The 21,253-nt window shown below is 42.5% G+C and overlaps 1 protein-coding gene across 2 annotated transcripts in view; it reads left to right on the top strand.

Moving 5' to 3' along the window:
- The first annotated feature begins 3,915 nt into the window (after positions 1-3,915).
- MYH11 (myosin heavy chain 11) overlaps positions 3,916-21,253 on the top strand; it is a 101,236-nt gene continuing 83,898 nt past the window's right edge. For both annotated transcript variants that reach the window (XM_030576944.1, XM_030576945.1), the window contains exons 1-2: positions 3,916-4,014; positions 14,959-15,320. In XM_030576944.1, coding sequence (XP_030432804.1) covers positions 14,976-15,320 — 345 coding nt within the window. In that variant the 5' untranslated portion in view covers positions 3,916-4,014; positions 14,959-14,975. The remainder of the gene's footprint in view (positions 4,015-14,958; positions 15,321-21,253) is intronic.

Raw genomic sequence — 21,253 nt, 5'->3', positions numbered from 1 at the left:
CTTATATATGGCTTGCTTGCAACTTGGCCTCTGTGGCAATTCCTATCACACGTGGCTTCCAATTGTAACTCTGATATACCCTCATCTAGCTTTTTTAAACTTTCCAGTTCAGTTTAATATCACATCATACATCACTCACCACCATTTACTCTGTTAAACATGCAGCCTGCGTGTGTGTATGCAGCAGTTCACCAAACTGGAGGAACAATTTCCACTCCTTTTAAAGTTGCTGTTAAACTTCATATATAGTTGAGACACAGCTCTATACATTTGTAGGGAACATTTTAAGGTAGTTTGGATGAATGCTGTATAATCTAGTGACACTTTTCAGAGGGCCCCATGGTTTTCTTTACCTCCTTGTTTAAAAGCTAAGAAGCAGCAGAGGAGCTGCAAGATACAGGGTGAGTTTCTAAGCCGACAACTTCCTACCAAGGAGGGCCTAGCCTTCCTTAATTTTTGGATTGATTTTCCTCTGCCTAGATTTGCCATAGTCATTTACACCTGTGTAAAGTGGGTGTCCATTGCTATCTTTCTGACTTTGGTAGGGTTATGCTCTTACTTTTCCCAGGTGGAAATGACCACGCAAGGTGCAAGGCAGAGTAGAATCTGGACTCACATCTGCAGCTAAAGGATACAAACAGCAGGAGAGTTCACATTTTCCCAGCTGATTAGAGTTGGTCAAATAATTTGCTGATGTGCATGAATTTTGTGATTTTTTTCAAATGTTATTCACATATAACTCCCCACCCCCCTTATTTGTCCAGCTCTGCTAAGGGTCCAGCAGCAGGTCAGGTGCAAAGCAACAGTCTGGGTCTCTTGTACCACACAATAGTTGTATTAAAAAACTAAAATGATACAAAATCAACATAGCACACACTGAATGGATTAAAAACTGGCTAACTGATAGGACGCAAAATATAATTGTACATGCAGAATTATCATTGAGCGGGTGTGTTTCTACTGTTCTTCATAGGGACTGGCTTTTGGCTCTATGCTAGATAACATTTTTATCAGTGACCTGGAAGAGAACATAAAATATGACTGGAGAAGTCTACAGATGAAACAAAAATTGGGGCAATGGTAAATACCGAAGATGACACTTCACAGATACAGAGCAATCTGGGTCGCTTAGTAAACCTGGCACAAGGAAACTGCTGCTTAATTGTAAGCATACATGTAAATGTATACATCTAGGGACAAAGAATGGTGGCCATATTTACAAGATGGAGGACTTTATCCTGGAAAGAAGTGACTGAAAGAAATTTGGGGGCTGCTAGTGGATAATCAGTTGAACATGAGTTACCAGAACAACGCAGTAGCCCAAAAGGGCTAGTGTAATATTTGGATGCATAAACAGAAGAATCCCAAATAGAAATAAAGAGATTATTTTACCTCTATGTTTGGCAGAGGAGCCAAACACTGCTGGAATAATGTGTCCAGTTCTGCTGTTCACAATTTAAGAAGGATGGTGACAAATTGGAGAGGGTTCATAAAAGATTCACAGAAATGATTAGAGGGTTAGGAAACATGTCTTACAGGGATAGATTCAAGGTGCTCAATCTATTTATTTTAACAAAAAGAAAGTTAAGGGGTCTGATCACAGTCTGTAAGTACCTACATGGGGAACAAATCTTAGAATCATGGAATATCAGGGTTGGAAGCAGAGGTGAAAGTAAGCCGGTACGGGCAGCCCAGAGCCCTTTGAATCCCACCTGTGGCTCCGGCGGCCAGGCTGTGGCCAGATTTAAAGGGCTCAGAGCTCCCGCGGCTGCGGGCAGCCCAGAGCCCTTTGAATCCCACCCGCGGCTCTGGTGGCAGGGCTGTGGCTGGAATTTAAAGGGCTCAGAGCTGCCATGGCTGCGGGGAGCCCAGAGCCCTTTGAATCCCGCCCGCAGCTTCAGCAGCCGGGCTGGGGCCAGATTTAAAGGGCCCAGAGCTCTGCGGTGGCCAGAGCCCTGGGCCCTTTAATTTGCCCCTGAGCCCTGGGAACTCCCAGCCACCTCTACAGCTGGGATCCCTGGGTTGATTTAAAGGTCCTGGGGCTCCCAGCCACAGTCGGCGCACCAGGGCCTTTAAATCTCAAGAAGCCCCCCTCTTCTGGTTGAAGCCATGCCCCCCTCAGGACTCCGGCAGTACCAGTAAGTTACTTTCACCCCTGGTTGGAAGGGACCTCAGGAGTCATCTAATCCAACCCCCTGCTCAAAGCAGGACCAATCCCCAGACAGATTTTTACCCCAATTCCCTAAATGGCCCCCTCAGGGATTGAACTCACAACCCTGGGTTGAGCAGGCCAATGCACAAACCACTGAGCTAAATATTTGCAAATGGGCTCTTCAGTCTAGCAAAGATAGGTATAACACAATCCAATGGCTATAGGTTCAAGCTAGACATTCAGACTGCAAATAAGGTGTACACTTTTAACAGCGAGTGTAATTAACCACTGGAACAATTTACTAAGGGTTGTGATGGATTCTCCATGACTGGCAATATTTAAATCAAAATTTGATTATTTCTTTTAAAGGTATGCTCTAGTTCAAAAGGAATTATTCTAGTAGGAGTTCTATGGCCTGTGTTATACAGGAGGTCAGACTAAATGATCACAATGGTCCCTTCTGGCCTTTCTATGAATCTTTATTCATCATACTAGAAAACACTGGTTTTCAGTCCTGATGATCTGAAAGGTGAACAGCCCTGCCTCCTTTCATGGAGGAGTTTCCTGGAAGGCCCAGGTTGGGCTGGGACTCATCTGTCATTCCCGAGGGAGAGGGGGTTATTTCAGGGGACGGAGAGGACTATTTGAAGTCAGTAAACGCCATTTCAGCCAGCACTGTGCTCTAGCTGACTGGGTAGATCTGTGCACCATATTTAGTCTGTTGCAGCATGCAAATAGCTTCAGTATTTCATATCCGGTATGCTGATGGGAATTCCTGGAGGATCCTAGCTTTCCCTTTTTGGGATGTCTCCTATGCACCGGTCTTGCTGAACAAAACTGTTTGCTACTGGGGTAAAGCGATGCAACTGAGGACTGAAGGTTTCAGAGGAGTTGACAAGGACCAGATTCATGTCCAAGGCTGGCTCCAAGCACCTTTTCTTCCATTCCCCCAGCAGCTGGTGCCTGCCTCCTGTTCTTTCCACTACATCCTAGGGACCATTGCCCACAGCCATTTAACAGACCTCTTCTTCCTTTTATGGACAGAGGGAAGTATTTTTATATAGATAAGTTATTTACAACATTTTCTCAGGAACTGGGCTGAGGCTGCAAAAAGCAAGACCAACTTATGCAAAATTGGTGGGGAGCTGGGAAAAATAACCTTCTTATTCCCCAGAGACAGACAAGGCTTAAAACAGCCCCAAGCTCTAAATGTTACATAAACACAAGGAGACAGAGAAAGACCTCCACCCCCCACACCGCCGCTGTGTTGGAAATAATCTCCCACTCCCAAACAACTCATACAGAACTCATCTTAGCTCCACATCAGCAGGCCAATAGTCTGATTGGCTTTTGTAATGGAATCTCAACTACAGCTACCCCCGATCTGGCTTTCCCCTCTTGCTGGAACCCCAGCTGGGAGACATATAAGGCAGGAAGGGGTTAAAGTGTCTCATTTGCTTGATCCAACATATCAGTTCCATTCTGGGAAAAAGAAATAACCCTGTTAATTTCAGACATCTCCTAGTACTATAGCACAAGGTGCAATTGGATGTCAGAAAATAAGGGGTGACACCCAGGTCATAATTCTGTTTGGATTTTTGTGTTTGTTAATACTAAGTGAAAGGTTTGGGGGAAGTCACCAGCCCTGAACTGGGCCCCTCCAGGAAGGAGTTTTGACTGATGACCTCTCGTTTTTAGCCCAGGTACTGAAGATGTGGTTTCTAGGGCCCCTCCCCTTGACTAGATTCTCCTCCTCTATATAGGGAGGCTGCAAAGGCAGAGAGGATTTGGACTGTTCCAGCTGTTAGCTGTACAGGTTCCGGACTCTCCAATTCATTCTCTGCTTCCCTACTTGGATATCTGTAAGTACTACTGTGACTGAGGACTCTCCTGCTGGGGGAGCGGTCTGGGAGTCAACAGATGTTTCTAACATAGTTACTTTAGCAATCCAAGTTATCGTGTACCTTTGCAAAAGCAATTTATTTGTGAATTACTTTCAGGTTACAAATGCTTGCTGCTTAGGGTTATCAGATAGCAACTGTGAAAAAACGGGACAGGAGGTGGGGGGTAATGGGTGCCTATATAAGAAAAAGTCCCCCAAAACAAGACTGTCTCTTTAAAAACGGGACATCTGGTCACCCTATTGCTGCTTTACTTAAACTGTATTGTGACAGACCTACAAAACATGCTTGTTTGGCTTACACCTGATTTGCATATTGCAAACAGAGCATTCAGCTAAAATTCACTGAAAGAGCATGGTAAACTCAAAATCTCCAAGTGGTGTGAGAAATTCATAATTTGTTTTATATCACTGCCATAGCTGCATCTGTTTATATAGAGATGTAGAAAAACAAATACCCAGATGATGTTGTGCTCAATATAATAATACTTTGCAATTCTATAGCAGCTTTTCCAGAAAATGACAGGCACAAGCACTAATTAACTTTATATGTCTATCCAGTAAAGATGCTCTAGTAAAAGCAGTGGTAGTTTAGCAGCAGGTTTTCTTTATATGTTTTCAATACTAATATATAAAATAACTTAGTTTTAATATTTAATTGATTGCAATATAAATGCATTTGATTAAATATAATTAGCTTTGCTAATTTTTTGTTTAATTGCACAGCAAAAAAAAACCCTTTTAAAATACAAAAGAAAAGCATCACCTTTATTATTACATAAATAATAACATAGATTTGCATGTTAGGAATAAAGAGATTGCACTGCTAGATCAGATTTCTTCCCTGTTAGTGAGGTGCACTTGTTGATATTGTTTATATGCATAGATCTGAAGATTATTTTTTCCTTTATAGGAAGAAACTAAGCAATAAACTCAAGTTTGTAATAGAAATGATGTGGATAAAGAAAAATGTCAGTAGATGGCAGTATAGAAAGCATCATTGGTAATCCAGAAGAAAAAATCTCACTCACTTTTTATATTAGCATTTTTTTAAATTAATTAGAATATGACCCTTCCAACCTGGGATAGAAAAGTAGTAAACCTGATCTGTTATTTAATTGTTCTTATTCAAAAGTTTCCATTAGCTATCAGCTCCTAAGAATGTACTTTGTAAAGGGTTGATATTCTGAACTACTAACAGTCAACATCATTTTTAAACCTCAATCACTGAAACCAAAAGTATGAACTCCTGGAATATGAATGACTGGAAAGCTAAAAGCTTGACTGAGTGGTAGTTTTAATTTAGTGCATGTTGCTGCTCTGGCTGTATTCACTTGGATGTAAACAATGATTTTTATTATCACATTTGCAATGGACATGTTATTCCCTAAAAGGTATTTGTTTTGAATTTGTTATCATTACATTTTTGTGGAACAGTTAGTATTGAGAAGAACATGACCATATATGGTAGCATCATGCATGGATGTATGCAGTGGATCCAGAGCTCTTTTCAAATTACTATGACTTATTAGTTGTGTATCTGTTGGCTTTTCTTTTAAACCGGTTCATATTATAAGGAATGAGGGAAAGCTTCTCTAGATCTTGTCATTCACTGCTCAAATTAAAAGATGGCTCAGTACATGCTGCTTATATTCTAGTGAACAAACATCCATATTCCAGAGTATATTGAGGCAAATTCACTTCTGCAGACAGTGGAGTTAAATTGGGCAGGAAACTGGTCTATTAACTTTTTTTCTACAGTTCATAATCTTGTAATAACCTGAGATAAAGCAATCATTCTGATTTCTTGGAAACCTTTAACTAACTGTCAGTTACACAATCAGAGTTATGTAATAACTTGAATTATGAGAGACTGGAAAGTCTGCCAAGCAATCAAAGTAATTAAAATAAAAATAGTAACGCTAAGTTTTTCAGTACCGACAATTTCCTTAAATGGAGAGTTTAGAAGAGAGAGCCATAGGAAACAGTTAAAATACTAGCGCCTAACACCTGGTCAAGAGAAGTTAAAGCTATTAATAAATTAACACTTTCTATCTTCAAGTGCTGAACAATGTTAACTAATTAACATACATATTAATATCCTCATTGTTTAGGTGGGAAATGGACAATCAGAGATTGTGTCTCATAGAAGTCTGAGAATCTAAGTGCAATCTTAGAACTCAGGAGTTCCTGGTTCCCAGTCCCACACTCATAGTACACTACTGTTGATTGCTTCAAAGAATTGGATATATCGAAGCTAGTGAATTTCATATATTGGAGGGTTGACAACAAAACAGCATGGCACCTCATGTTTGATTTTACTGATATCAGTGTCACCTGCATTCTGAGTGCAATAATAGCTGCCTAAACCTTCTCCAGTCGGAAAACAACAAACCATTATGCCTGTGCCAGTGCTTTAATTGATGCCAGGCATGGGCTGTTAAGTGCATCTCTAGAGCCATGGAATTCCTTTTAAGAATATTCTTTATGTTTGGATCTGTTTGAGGGTTAGGGGGTGGAAATACTTCCCCACTCCCTAGCTCTCTGCTCAGAAAAAAAAAAGAGACAAGAAAGATCTTTCTAAGGAGTTATTGTAGCACGAGAAATTATGAATTTGGGCCAAACAGCTGGTTACTTGCTGTGTTCTCTGCTCTGATACTCCTTATGAAGACAGGATTTGTTTGTGGAAGTCATATTGTGCAAGTGGTGATGGGCAGCCACTATTCTAACAAATATTTCCCCTAAGCCTGTGATAAGCCTTTTATACCAGGAGGCATGTGCTGTAGAAAAGGTGAGGAGTAATTGCTTTCCCATTTAAACAAAAAAAGTCTTTCTTAGCTAGGACCAGGGAGGCAACACCACTTGATCGACAATGGTTTAATTAATTGAACTTCCTGGAAATGTTTATACTTTTCTCCAAGAACAATATGCACTGTGTATATTAATTGTAAAGCACAGCGGTCAAATTCTGTCCTTTGAAATGAGGTGCGGAAGGGCAATGAAGACCATCTAGAAATGATCTGGGATTGGGAAGAAAGAAGGAAGAATATCCTCTCTTGAGAATGTAGGGGTGCATGTGCACAAGTGTTTGTGTACAAATATATATTCTGCACCCCTTTATACTGCTGATTGGTGCATTCTGAAGGCAAAAAATTCACGCTTCAAAAAGGTTTTGTGAGCTACAGAGATGTCATCTCTAGCAGGGCTGTTTGAGCAGCAGCCAGAATGGGGAGATTCCATCTCAACCTGGGCAACTGCCCCAGCTCTCCTTTCTGCTTGTGAGGATTTCTAACAAGGGCCCTGCAGCACATCACTATGTATAATTGTACATATAGTGTTGTGGCAAGCCCAATGTTCAAATATAAAAGTTTGATTTGTTTTAGCACCCAATTGCAGGGATGGATTAAAGCAGAATCTGTGGGGCCAAGCCTAGGGGTCATAGGGTGCGTGAAATGAGAATCAAGTGGCAGCACACAGCTGACAGCTGACTACTGGCTGCCTGCTTGGGTGGACTGGGTTGCCTGACACAGGTGGGAGATCAAGGGCTCATGAATGGGAGGAAGAAAAGAACCACTTGGGGGGTGGGGGTTAATAAATGTCTTTTGAGAAGGGAGAAATGTAGGTTAATTTGAGTCCTATTTATCTGTAATCTACCTTCCTATAAGTTTGACACATAAAGGGTGCAGTGAGAAAGCTTAACATGAGCAGCCTTACACAAGAGCTCCTGACTGCAGACCAGGGGTTCTCAAACTGGGGTCAGGACCCCTCAGGGGGTCACAAGGTTATTACATGGGGGGTCGCAAGCTACCAGCCTCCAGCATTTTGTAATGCTGTTAAATATACAAACAAGTGTTTTTAATTTGTAGGGGGAGGGTCACACTCAGAGGCTTGCTATGTGAAAGGGGTCACCGGTACAAAAGTTTCAGAACCACCGCTGTAGCCCAATTCCTACTCTTGGATACATACATGCACCTCCCATTGAATTCAATGTATTCTGCGCTGACTGAAGCTTTTGTGTACTTTTCAGGGCTAGCCTCATGCAGAGTGCAATTTGGCTCTCTTGTGTAACAACTCAAAGCAGTCATTTACTTCATGCCAAAACTCTTCCAGAATCAATAGCAACAATCAGCTCACATATGAAAAGTATCGGAAGAGACAGGAGAACATAGTTCAGTAGGATAGACCTCTTTCTCTGCGTATCATTCTGCACTGCATGTAAGATGCTTGTGACTTCTGTCAACACTTGTTTTTAGGCACAGTAAGGAAGGGAGACATGAACTTTTTCTTAATCTTTGAGTGACAAAGCAGCGGAAAAATCCTTAGGCCATTATCTAATCAGTGACCAAATTTACACCAGATTAGGATTCTTAACAATCATATTAGCGTTTTTAGAATTTGGCGGATTTTTGTAAAGAATGATCATAGGATAACTTGGAAGGCTGATTTTCACTGTCATATAGGCCCTTTCCAAGTAGCAATATTTGACACTACAACACCCCCCACCCAGTGTTCAATTGGTCTAAGTCTTTGTCACAGCGAAGTAAATGTCAAAGCTCTTATTGACTTCACTGGGACAAGGATTTGGTCCTTTAGAGAACACCATTTCCATGTGTTGCTTTACCAGCCTTTTTGGAGTAAGTGAGCATTTTCTGCTTTCATCAGTACAGAGGTCAAATATTTATCTCTTGCAGTTCTCTCCTAAGAAATTCATGGGTCTTAAGGATCATATCTTGCAAGGCTTTTGCACATGGCCCCCTTGCAGAAAGCACTGACTACAATAAGAGTTCTGCATGCTGAAGGCCGACAGCAGTCAGGCCCCTATGAGAATAAATAGACAAAGTGTTATGCCCCTTTGTCAGTTCAGCTGACGCCAAGATGCATGGGTGAATTTTCCATCTTTCATTCTTCTGACAATGCTAGTGTCAGTAAAACAAAGACATTTAGAGGAAAGTCATTTAGTGGAGTTTGAGATTTCCAAAGAAGGCTAGAAGTTAGGTGCCTAACTTCCATTAAATTTCAATTAGACTTGATCATCCAGCTCCCTTCAGCTCCTCTAAAAATCTCAGTCTTTCTTTAAGGTGTATGATTATCCATGTTACTCCCAGAGATCCACGTGACACTTAATATATGGAGATATACCTATCTCATAGAACTGGAAGGGACCCCGAAAGGATACTAAAGTGTGTGTCTGCTTTGCCAGACAGAAAATTGCTGTGCGACTATGTTCACACCGACTCATGTCTCCTTCCAGATGAGGACTGTTTTGGCTATCTGTGTGTAGTCACATTGGTTGACTGTAGTGGTCCATAGCACTCTGGTCTTTGAACTCCCTCAAGATTAACTTTTTGTTTGGATGCTGTGAATATTCAATTCATTCTCACCAGGGAAAGGCCTGCCTTTTGTCTCTGGGCTATTTTCTTCGCTTTCTCCCATTTTTCCTCCTCAGATTTACTGCCTCTCTTTCCCCAATTCTTCTTCCTGCAGAACCGGGCAACTGACCAGTCACATATTCTCTTCCCTGCTTTAGTGCCTTTGCTACCATCACTTGAACTCGTCCTTGTCTTCCTTGCTGCAGCAACAAGGAACCTAACTGGGGACCTCTTTTCTGACCTGTTGGAGCAGGAAAGAAAACCAAATAGCCATCTTTTTGCCCGCTCTGGAGTGTGTGTGGTGGGCTACGGGAGACGGCTTACAACTATCTGTGCCTGCCATCCCCAGCTCAGCCACTTGCTGACATCTTGTGGGCAGGTGATCAGCCAGAGTACTGGAAGAAGCTGCTGGTTGGGAGTAAGCAAAGCAGCTACAACTTTCAGCTGAGGAAAGGAGCTGTACTGCAGCTGCTTTATCCGAGTGCCATTAGAGTTGGGTACAGGATGCTGGTACAGCATCCCTGCTTATACCACCCTGTTTGAGTACCACATTAGATGAGGCCTGATGTGCTAAGATTGGTTTCAGGCTTGTTACGTTTTTACTGTCCCCTTCTTGTGTGCATATCGATCCTTGGACAGATGATCTGTCACTATCTAAACAGTATGGAAAGAGTAAATGAAGCTGGTTTCATCAGTCATCGATCTCAGAGTTAGTCTGAGTCTGCTGCTAAACTCTTAACTTTATTTTCTTTTTTCTCTTGACCTTTTTCTTAATCTGGCTCTTCCCTGAGTGCAACGGAATTAAAATGGTTTGAAGTAGTGTTTGGCAATCATTTGTTTCCATCCTTTTTTGGAATGCAGCCTGGGAACTTTCGCTAATTATTTCATTATTACATTGGCACTTCAGTATGCACCCAGAAAATATTTAGATAACAAGAAATCTTGTTTGTCTCTCATCTGTTAGCTCTGTATTGAACGAGAAACAGGGATGTGGAAGGCTTTTGCTACTCATTTTAACGCAGTGCACTGAAAAACTGAATTATAGACACTAATTATGCATTATTTTTCTGACCGATCTTTTGTGTAAAACCTCCAAAAAAGAAATAAAAGTGATAAACCTATGATCATGTTATTTTAGTGTCATCAAAGCTTTCAGTTTCCCTAGATGATTTCAGACCCAGTAATCCAAAATGACAATGATCTTGCCCCTAAAAAGCATCTCTCAGCCAAATCAGTCCTATAACGCTTCACCAATTTTCCTGCTTGACTGAGCAAATATAACTGGTTAGGAGGAGCAGTATTATGTGTAATGGTAATACACTCCCCTTCTTCCTGCACCTCAGTCAACTTCTCTGCAGAAGCACAGGGAAGAACTCAGTCTTTTCAGAACTTTAACAAATAATAAAACTGCACAGAGAATGCAATACAATTTCATACTATAACGTTTAATATAGAAAGACATTTGCTACCAGCATGAGGAATACGTATGAAAACTTTTCCTAAAGAGCTATTTCACCAATTGGTTGCTGTTATGTAAGTTTCAGTGCAAGGAATACCTTAGCACCTACACATGCACACTCCCCTCCAATCCTTTCACAGACATGACTTCTCAGTCTCTGCAGCGTGGTATCAGAAGTGCCTGTGCATCACCTAGGCTCCTCAGAGCCAGAGGAGAATGGCAGCTCCAAACTCCTTAATCTTCTCAGCAAAGTAGTCCAAACAACCTCATGTCAAGTAGCAATTCTAGTCCTGGAGTCAATAGTTGGTGTCTCCTTGATTTCCAGCAAGATAGGGAATTTGGATCCAAAATGGCACAGGGTCTGGAACACAGGAGATGCATCTTTGTTCAGCTACTGAGTCCCCGAGTGTCACCACATTCCCCCAGTCTTTTCCTCGCTGAGCTCTGATTGTCTCAGCTCTCAGATGGTGAATATGTAGTACCTGTGAGACTGCTTGCCCTGAAAGGAAGCCTTCTGCATTGTTTCAGAGATAGTTACTGAGCATGCCCAATAACTACCACACCTCTTCCTCTAAATGCCTCTGTGCCCTTCTAACTGACAGTATGTCTACACAGCCTAACTATTCACAGCTTTTGCTATCTAAATCAGCTTGAATCCAGGCAGCACAGGTAGCAATATTGGTAGTACAAGCCCAACATGGACCCTGGGCATGTACTTGACTCATAATTTCATCCTAGTTCAGTTTATGAAAAGGTCCAGCTAAGCATTACTTTGTGACCCCATTATCCACAGAGAGCTCACAATTCAAAGTGACAAGTGGCCTAAATGAGCATTGTCCCTAGCTTATATATTTTCTTCCTCTGACTCCCCATATTCTCATTATTTCTTGTGTGGTGCCCATCACCATTGTATCTAGGTCTATTTTTACATGGTTTAGAATTATTAATACCAATCAATATTTTCAACAAAGAGAGAATTCTTACCCAGTCTGCACTACAAAGTTAGGTCAATATAAGCCACCTTGTGTTGACTTAGTTTGCATATGTCTACACTTAAATTTGTCTCCCACCAACATAAGTGTCCTGTTACAGCAGCACAGTAAAACCGCCTCCCCAAGTGACATTGAGCCTGGGTCAATGTACTGAGATCAGTGCAAGTGTGGATACTGTGTTACTTATATGGACCGTAGCGGTCCTACAGCAGCTGTCCCACGATGTATGACAGTAAAAGATCTGATCACAATTGTGAACTCCACTGCTCGGGGGTCACAGAGACCAGAAGACAGCCCCTCCCCCTTAAAGTCACAGATATTTTTAAATGTCTTTTCCTGGTTGACCAGTTTGGCAAGACACCCAGCTACTCTCCTTTGTTGTGTGCAACTAACTGCCCAGCTGACCATGCCGGTTACATGCTCCTCACGTGCTCTTGGGGTAGACAGGAGATATTGGATTTCCTCTGCTTGTGCAAGCACAACTATAGATCAGCAGTAGAAACATGAATATCTATGAGCAGAATGCACAACAGATGCAGGAGAAGAGGTATGACAGGGACCAGTAGCAGTCCCATGTGAAAGCAAAGGAACGGGATCGGGTATACCAGAAGACGGGGGAGAGGTCAACAGTCAATCTGGTGTCAGGTGACAGACCTGCCACTGACAAAGAGCTGCATGCCATACTTGGCAGAGATTGCACCACCACCACTCTGCAGACCACCCTGTATACCTCCAAGAAGCCTGAGCCATGGGCCCCTGGAGGGAACATTCCCCTGGAGGGAACAGCGAGGATAAGGAGTAAGTGGAGGAGGAAGAGGCAGAGGATGGGGGACATGCGACCACGGGTCCAGCTATGCTGCAAGCCAGGACCTGTTAGACTCCACCATAGTCCAGTCAGTCCCAGCAGTTGAGCATGGGCGAACCCAATGCATGGGAAGGTATCTCAGGTAAGAGTGAATTGTATTTCCCATTACAATGATGTACAGACGGCACCCCCCAACTTAACAGGACACAGTTACTGACTTTTCATTAATTTAGTCCTGCTGGAAGAGATAACGGTACAACAAAGAGAGGTAGTGTTGTTACCTGCTTTCCATTCACCTGTAGAATTGGGCAATGGAAGGGAAGCATGTAGAGCAGTTTGTTTATGTGCACAGGGGTGTCCAGTGAATTCTTCTCAGAGGAACTTTCATGGAAGTACTCTGCAGTCCTCTCCTGAAGGGATGGCAGCCTTATTTCTTCTCCGCGGACTTCCCGACTCCAGTCGGCGATAACTTCAGCTGGCACCCTTACAGTACACAAGCTAGCAGCATCTGGGCCTTTGCAGCTTCAGGACACCAGCAGCCACTGTGCTGTCTGTGCTTTTGTCACCCAGAGGAGTAAGATGTCAGCGAAAATCACCACCGCCTGTGGAAATAGTGCCAGTATTCAGTGCCATTGCGCTATACCCATAGTTTCAGGGAACTGAGCAAATCCTCATTTCCCTCACCCCTGGCTGGCCATACTCAGCATGCCTGGTGCTGTGAGTGGAGCCATGCACAAGCACTCCGAAGCAGAAGTGTCAATAAGCAGGTCTTGTTTAAAACTTTAGGGGAATCTTACCATGGCATCTTAACTTTCATGTTCCGTTGTGACTATATCGACAATGGTACCTCTGCATCTTTTATCTGTAGCTGCTGCCATTGCAGACTTGAGGGGTTCCGCCTCCAAATCTGCAGAATCACCTGAGGCAGATAAGAAAGAAGATGACTCAGAATGACATGTTCAATGAGATCTTGCAAACCAATGCTGCACCAGCCCATAAGCAAAGGGTCTGGAGGGGTAATATTGCAGACAGCCTGGAGAAGGAAAGAGTGGACAGGAGAAAGGCCCAGGAGCCCCACCAGGAAAAGGAGAGGGAAGTGCACCAGGACATAATGGGGCTTCTCTGTTCTGTGGACTCTTGTAGACCTGCAGGTTCAACAATCCCAGGCTCATCTCCCTTTGCAGTCCATGGATAACTCCATTACAGCACCTCCCTACTCACCTCCAAACATTCCACCTGGTATCAGGGTCCCCATCCCTACTCCATCACTCCACTGGGTGACATTAAGACAACCACAGCTTCACATACCCTGACCTGTGAAAGCCACAGTTGCTGTATGTGTGGGTAAAATGGATAAAAATGTTCTTTCCCCTTGTAAAGTTCTGTTCCGTGAATTTATTTTTTTAATGTATTTGCTTTTCAGTTGCACAGATTTTTCTTTGCACTGATTTTTTTACTGACTAAAATTCTATTACTTGGAAAATAATTCATCTTTATTAGTTCACAACATGTGCTGCAGGTTGTCTAGCAGTTCTGAAAGTACCCACATACTTGTTACTGTACAGTGTGACAACTCATAGGATAAGTGACGAACAGAATGCTTAGTGCTAGAAGCAGGAAGGTACACAAAGGTCAAACACTGTTGCGCTACAATGACATGAGTGGTTCCTATCTACAGTGTATCTTTCAGTCAAACTGATCCAGAATACAACTATGTATGTTGCATCCAACAACGTGGGTATTCACCCACAAAAGCTCATGCTCCAATATGTCTGTTAGTCTATAAGATGCCACAGGACTCTTTGCTGCTTTTACAGATCCAGACTAACACAGCTACCCCTCTGAAACTATGTATGTTGTTGCAAGTTTTCCTATGTATATATGAGCATTTATAAATTGCAGTAGATTTCTGTAACATTTCTACCCTCTTTTTTGTCAGATTTTACAGTTTCCCAATAAGACTTTAATTAGTAGCAATTTCCTGCAAGAGTCAATAGTATTTTGTAAATACCATCTGATTAACAGTTTCAGAGAGATGTTAGTGAACTCCACTCTGCCCTGACAGGATTAAGGCAATTGAGTGATGGTGGCAGCCGAATATATATTAATGAAAATCTGCCCAAGCATCTTTTATGGACAGATTCAGGACTACTAGGTGATGTCCATGACACTAACAATAGTACTATGTAACTTCTGTGTGATCACTATTTAACCATGTTTTGATTGGAACTCGGAATTCACATTTGCCTTCTTTTAAAACAAGGTTTTACTTTCTCAACAGGTGACTATTGAGTCAAAATGGCACAGAAAACTCAGCTAAGTGATGATGAGAAGTTCCTCTTTGTAGACAAAAACATCCTTAACAGCCCACTTGCCCAAGCAGACTGGACAGCGAAAAGATTAGTATGGGTCCCCTCAGAAAAGCAAGGATTTGAAGCAGCAAGTATCAAGGAAGAAAAAGGAGATGAGGTTCTTGTTGAGCTGGCAGAAAATGGAAAGAAAATTACAATCAGCAAGGATGACATCCAGAAGATGAACCCTCCAAAATTCTCCAAAGTAGAGGACATGGCAGAGTTGACTTGCCTCAATGAAGCTTCAGTGCTGCACAATCTAAGGGAGAGATACTTCTCAGGTCTAATTTACGTAAGTAAATTCAGGTTCATCGCTGTTATCTACTGATGAGTTGACCGAGTCTTGTCATGAAACTGACACACCTTAGCCAATGCAGAGGTTCTGTGTTTCTGAACAATGACCTGTGTGGATTATGCCTTTCTTCCTGATGCTTCTCCATGTATAATGCATTTGGTCCATGTTCCTATTTGAATTTTTTGTATATTCTATATTTCCCCCTGTTTGACTTCTCCTATTGTAACTAAGGATACAGCCTCTGTAGCTCTTTTGCACACTGGCTCAGGGGAAGGCCAAAGGCTTGCTAATTCTGAAAGAACAGTGGTGACTTTGGAGGTTTTCCTTAGATAATCATAGAATCATAGGATCATGGGACTAATAGGGACCTTGAGAGGTCATCTAGGCAGGACTTATAATAGTTAGTCCCGCCATGTGTGCAGGAGACTGGACTAGATGACCTCTTGAAGTCCCTTCCAGTCCTGTGATTCTATGATTCTAAGTATTATCTAGACCAGGGGTCGGCAACCTTTCACAAGGGTGTGTCAAGTCTTCATTTATTCACCCTAATTTAAGGTTTTGTATGCCATTAATTCATGTTAATGTTTTTAGAAGGTCTCTTTCTATAAGTCTATAATATATAACTAAGCTATTGTTGTATGTAAAGTAAATAAGGTTTTAAAAATGTTTAAGAAGCTTCATTTAAAATTAAATTAAAATGCAGAGCCCCCTGGACCGGTGTCCAAGACCCAGACAGTGTGAGTCCCACCGAAAATCAGCTTGTGTGCCGCCTTTGGCACAGGTACCATAGGTTGCCTACCCATGATCTAGACCAGTCCCAACAGGTATTTGTCTAAACTTCTCTTAAAAATCTCTAATGATGGAGATTTCACAAACTCCCTAGGCAATTTATTCCAATGCTTAACCACCCTGACAGTTAGGAAATTTTTCCTAATGTCCAACCTAAACCTCCCTTGCTGCAATTTAAGCCCATTGCTTCTTGTCCTGTCCTCAGAGGTTAAGAAAAACAAATTTTCCCTCCTTCTTGTAATATTGTTTTACATACTTGAAATCTGTTACCATGTCCCCCCTCAGTCTTCTCTTTTCCAGACTAAACAAACCCAATTTTTTCAGTCTCCCCTCATAGGTCATGTTTTCTAGACCTTTAATCATTTTTGTCGCTCTTCTCTGGACTCTCTCCAATTTGTCCACATCCTTCCTGAAATGTGGTGCCCAGAATTGGACACCATACTCCAGAAGAGGCCTAATCAGTGCAGAGTAGAGCAGAAGAATTACACCTCTACCCTCATATAACGCAACCCGATATAAGGTGGGTTCACATACAAAGCGGTAAATCTCTGACACGCTGCTCTGAGCAGCGTGTTAAGGGTGCTGGGCCAGGCCAGGGCTGAGGGGTTCATAAGGGGCAGAGGGTCTCGGGGACGGTCGGGGGCTCCCCCCCAGGGTCTTGGGGGCAGGAGCTGTGGGAGGGCACTTTTGGGGTCCCCGCAGTCCCAGAGTGGCCCAGGGGATTAGCGCGGGGCCGGGAGCAGCCTGTTCTGCCTCCCTCACCCCAGCCCCAGCCATGTCGCTCGGGGGAGGAGGCTTGGGGGAAGGAATCCCCCCTCCGCACTCACCAGCAGCAGCGGAAGCAGAGCAGCCTGGCCCCAGCCCACTCCACTCCGCCAGCTCCCAGCCGCAGCACTCTGCTTCCCGCCGCTGGTGAGTACGGAGTGGGGGACGTCCTTTCCCCAACCTCCCTGCACTCACCTGCAGCAGGAAGCAGAGCGACACGGCCCCAGCCCACTCCACTTTCCCCAACCTCCCTACACTCACCTGCAGCAGGAAGTGGAGTGACACGGCCCCAGCCTGTTCTGCTTTCCTTGCCTCTGCTCCAGCTGTGTCCCTGGGGGGTGGCTGGGGAAAGGTCCTGCACTCACCAACCTGGCGGGAAGTGGAGCACCACAGCTGGGAGCTGGCGGAGTGGAGCTGGCTGGGGCTCGGCTGCTCTGCTTCCCGCCACCGATGAGTGCAGGGAGGTTGGGGAAAGGACGCCCATCGCACTCACCTGCGGCGGGAAGCGGAGCAGTTGAGCCCCAGCCACATGAATAGTCCCAATGGAAATCAAGTAGAACTACTCATATGCTTAAGTGATCTGATGAATCAGGACCATAATTCTGTTCAGTATATTCCATTCTTCATCTAAAATGCTTCCCTTTTTTGGTTCAAATTACTGATAAAAACAATTTGGAATTCTCTTGATGTTCACATGCATTGAACTTGTATAGCCAAGGTATTTCCATCCACCAGTCCGCACAGATGTATTTTATCGTTACCAAATCCTATAATTAATCATAACTACATCTACTGAATTGTAGAACAAGAGACTCCATGATATCCAGTAGGGACTTCACCATTGCTCTTGATTTTATGTGGAAGACACTCAGATACTGTGGTGATGGGCAGCAGTATAACGCCCCAAGATGGATAAACTGTGCTGCTGTGATATTTGTCACCAGTGATTGGATGGAAATATGGAGCTGATCTGACAAAGTTTTACTGTTGCTTTTAAAACTCTCTCATTAGTAACATGAAAATCCTTAAATTGGAAGGTAGGAAATCAGGCAGAAAATTAGGTAGTTATGCAGTGCTACAAAGAGACTTATTAATCATCAAATAAAACTTTTTAAGAGGTGTAAAATCTGGTGCCTTTCATTTGGGAGCTTAATAAACCTAGCAAAAACAAGATCTCTGAAAGAAGTTCACTATTGCAAGTTTCAGCATTTGAGGTTATGATTTGATTCTAATCTGAGAGAGGAATATATTGAACTATTTGTTAAAGCATCGTTGAAGGGATACCATCAATTTAGAAATCACACTTCTGTCTAAAAATGTTTTGCTGCTGTTACAAACAACACCTAACATAACTGTACGTGAAAGAAATTAGAGGGGGAAATTTTATCCATTTTTTGGGTGTTTACTTTGCTCATTCGACAGCACTTGTGAATAATCAGTTCCACTCTCTCTTATATAGCTACTCAGTTTCCCTTGTTACGGGACTTTCACGAAGCGAAAGAGGAGAGAAAAACATTTTTACAAAACAGGAAGATGTGATTGTAAAAATCATACAAATTGGCAGAGGACACAAGCAAACATAGTATCTGAAACTTCTTTAAACTTTCTCATGATTTCAATATGATGGTGTTAATTTAACACACATAAATTAATATAATTTTCAGGACAATGGCTCACTATTTCTTGCAGCAGTCTAAGGAACAATAGCTTCCATCTGCTGTTCTGTGATATACAAAACTGCCCATCCCTACTCAAGCGCTTAACACTAGTGAACTTGCTTATAGTTCAGAAAAATCATGAGGCATTTAAACAGAGCTCCTAGCTTCATTCTCATTCATTCCTTATCTAATTGGAACAATTCTCACCTCACTTCTAGTCATGCATTGACTTCTTTGGAACACATGGGCATAACGGAGAGAACAATTTGACCTAAATTGTTTTTAAAACATCTTTTTCCCAGAAGGACGTCTCTCATGAAATGTAGATTCCTCATTTTGCTATAGACAAAGATAACTGGAATAGAAATTTCAAATTACCTGCCCTGCCTATTTACATTATATTGCCTTTTTAATATACATTCAACAACAAAATTGGACAAGCATGATCAAAGCTCCCTGCAAATAAGCTTTGAGGAAAAGATTGAGATATGTCCTTTTTTTTAGTGCTTACTAAAAGTATATGAAATGGGGATATTATCAGAGGGAAAACAATCTGTCCATGTAGAACTAGCACTTAAGCCAGCAATGCTGTTCACTTTGCTATTATTCCCTGCTGGCATTATCTTATTTAAGAAAATATGATTTGAGCATTTCCCAAACTCTAAGCACATTCAAAACCAGTGTTCAGTTTTCTTGAATGATAATAGCTCATTTGCTTCTGTTTTCCTTGGGGCAGGCTGAGGCACTGAAAAAAGATAGAACCTTTACTTCTTTCACAGTAGCAGTCACTCCTAGGGTGGCTATTTTCTGGAAAAATTCCAAGCCTGTTTTAGAGCATCATGGAAAATTCAGAAAGAAATAAGGATAAAAATTGTCCTTCCTCTTGCTATCATATTTCATGTTGCTCAGAAAAAATAGAATCTGCCTTCTAAACAACCAAGTCCGACACAATCCTAGATCAAAGGATGGTGATAAACATGAAAATCGGTAAACTATTTCATATATATTTTGAGCAACAAGTAACAAAACTTCCATTGACTCTACTGGGAGCAAGAGCAGTCCATTTGTGTAGCTAGATTAGATTAGATTGATAATCTCCCATTAAAACTAAATGATGTCACTATGAATCCTGGGAAACACACACTCTATTTTTGCCTTAAATTCAGACAGTAAGTATTAAAATATAGGAAAAATATGCTTGGACTAGAACCAGATTATCTCATGGTGTCTTTTGTTAAATATTTTTTATCCTAGTACCATATAACAAAAATGACACATTAACACAACTCTTTGCCCACAAGTAACATTTTAGGGTAGAATTCCACTCTCTGATCTACATACTGGAGGCCAGAGTCTCAGGTGGTGTAAATCAGTATAGCTTCTTTGGATTCAGTGAAGTTATGTTGATTTAACCTGTTGTGGACCTGGCCCTGGATATACACTCTACTGTTTGGCTCTCACTCCATGGCTGGGGGATTGATGTCAATGGGAGATTTGCTCACTTAGTCAGAGCAGTATAGTGAAGGTCAGGCCCATTGTTCAAATTGGAAAGACAAATAGAGTCCTTAAAGTCCTACTGGCTGTGTCTTTCAGCATTGTCTGTGAGGTTAGGGCATTGCAAGGTGAGCAGATTCAGTTTCCAGGGCCTGGCTGTATCAGATTAGTATTTGTCTTTCTGAGGCTTAAAGTAGGAGAGATGTAAGTAAGTAGGTTGCCCAATTCCAGTAAGTGCATCTCCATCAGACGATTAGAGAGAAACCATAATGTCCCAGCTGCCTGGAACTCAAAGGAAAATGATGTGCTTTTAACGGAGAGAGCAGAAGGAATATTTCTAACACTAACTGAACACACAGAGTTTACATCTTTAGTGCTTACATAAGATTTTAAAGGCTCAGTTCTCTCCCGGAATCTGCAAGGACAGTTGTGGCAGAGGGGCATTCACCTCCTAGGGGGGCAGGGGCAGGAGTAACATCTGCACTTTTTAAGGGCTGGTCCACACTACGGGGGGAAATCGATCTTAGATACGCAACTTCAGCTACGTGAATAACGTAGCTGAAGTCGAATATCTAAGATCGGATTACTCGCCCATCCTCACCATGCGGGATCGATGTTCGCCGCTCTCCCTGTCAATTCCGCAACTCCATTGGGGTTGATGGAGTTCCGGGATTGATATAAGCGCGCTCAGGGATCGATATATCGCGTCTAGATGAGACGTGATATAGCGATCCCCGAGCAATCGATTTTAACCGCCGATACGGCGGGTAGTCTGGACGTAGCCTAAGAGGAGGAGTTTTAACTTACAGCCTGTGGTTGGTAGGAGTCCCATCAGTGGAAGCTGCCCAGAAGATGCACTGAATCACCACATATCCAGGGTGCCCTGGCCATGCACCCATCCCTAGGTGGCCCAACCTATTTTCTGGGCTGTGCCTTCCAGCTCTTGACCCTCTGTGGACTGGCATATGGGTGACTTGAGCTTTTGAATTCCCCTGTCTGGGCAGACTGTATTGATGGGGGCTGGCAGCTTGATTTAACCCATGCAGAAATATCTTTTAACACTAAGTGATAGATGATCATTACATCTTGGCTACAGAATGCTTCATATGCACTAATTCTCCTTCTCAATACCCTTACCAGGTAGGTACCTGGGATTGTATCTAAGCTTTCACAAGTTGGGAAAGGAAGATCTCAAGTAATTTGCCCAAAATCAGACAAAGCCTA

Source organism: Gopherus evgoodei, chromosome 10 (genome assembly GCF_007399415.2).
Source record: "Gopherus evgoodei ecotype Sinaloan lineage chromosome 10, rGopEvg1_v1.p, whole genome shotgun sequence".
Classification (NCBI taxonomy): Eukaryota; Metazoa; Chordata; order Testudines; family Testudinidae; genus Gopherus; species Gopherus evgoodei.
This window is presented reverse-complemented; position numbering and strand designations above follow the sequence as displayed.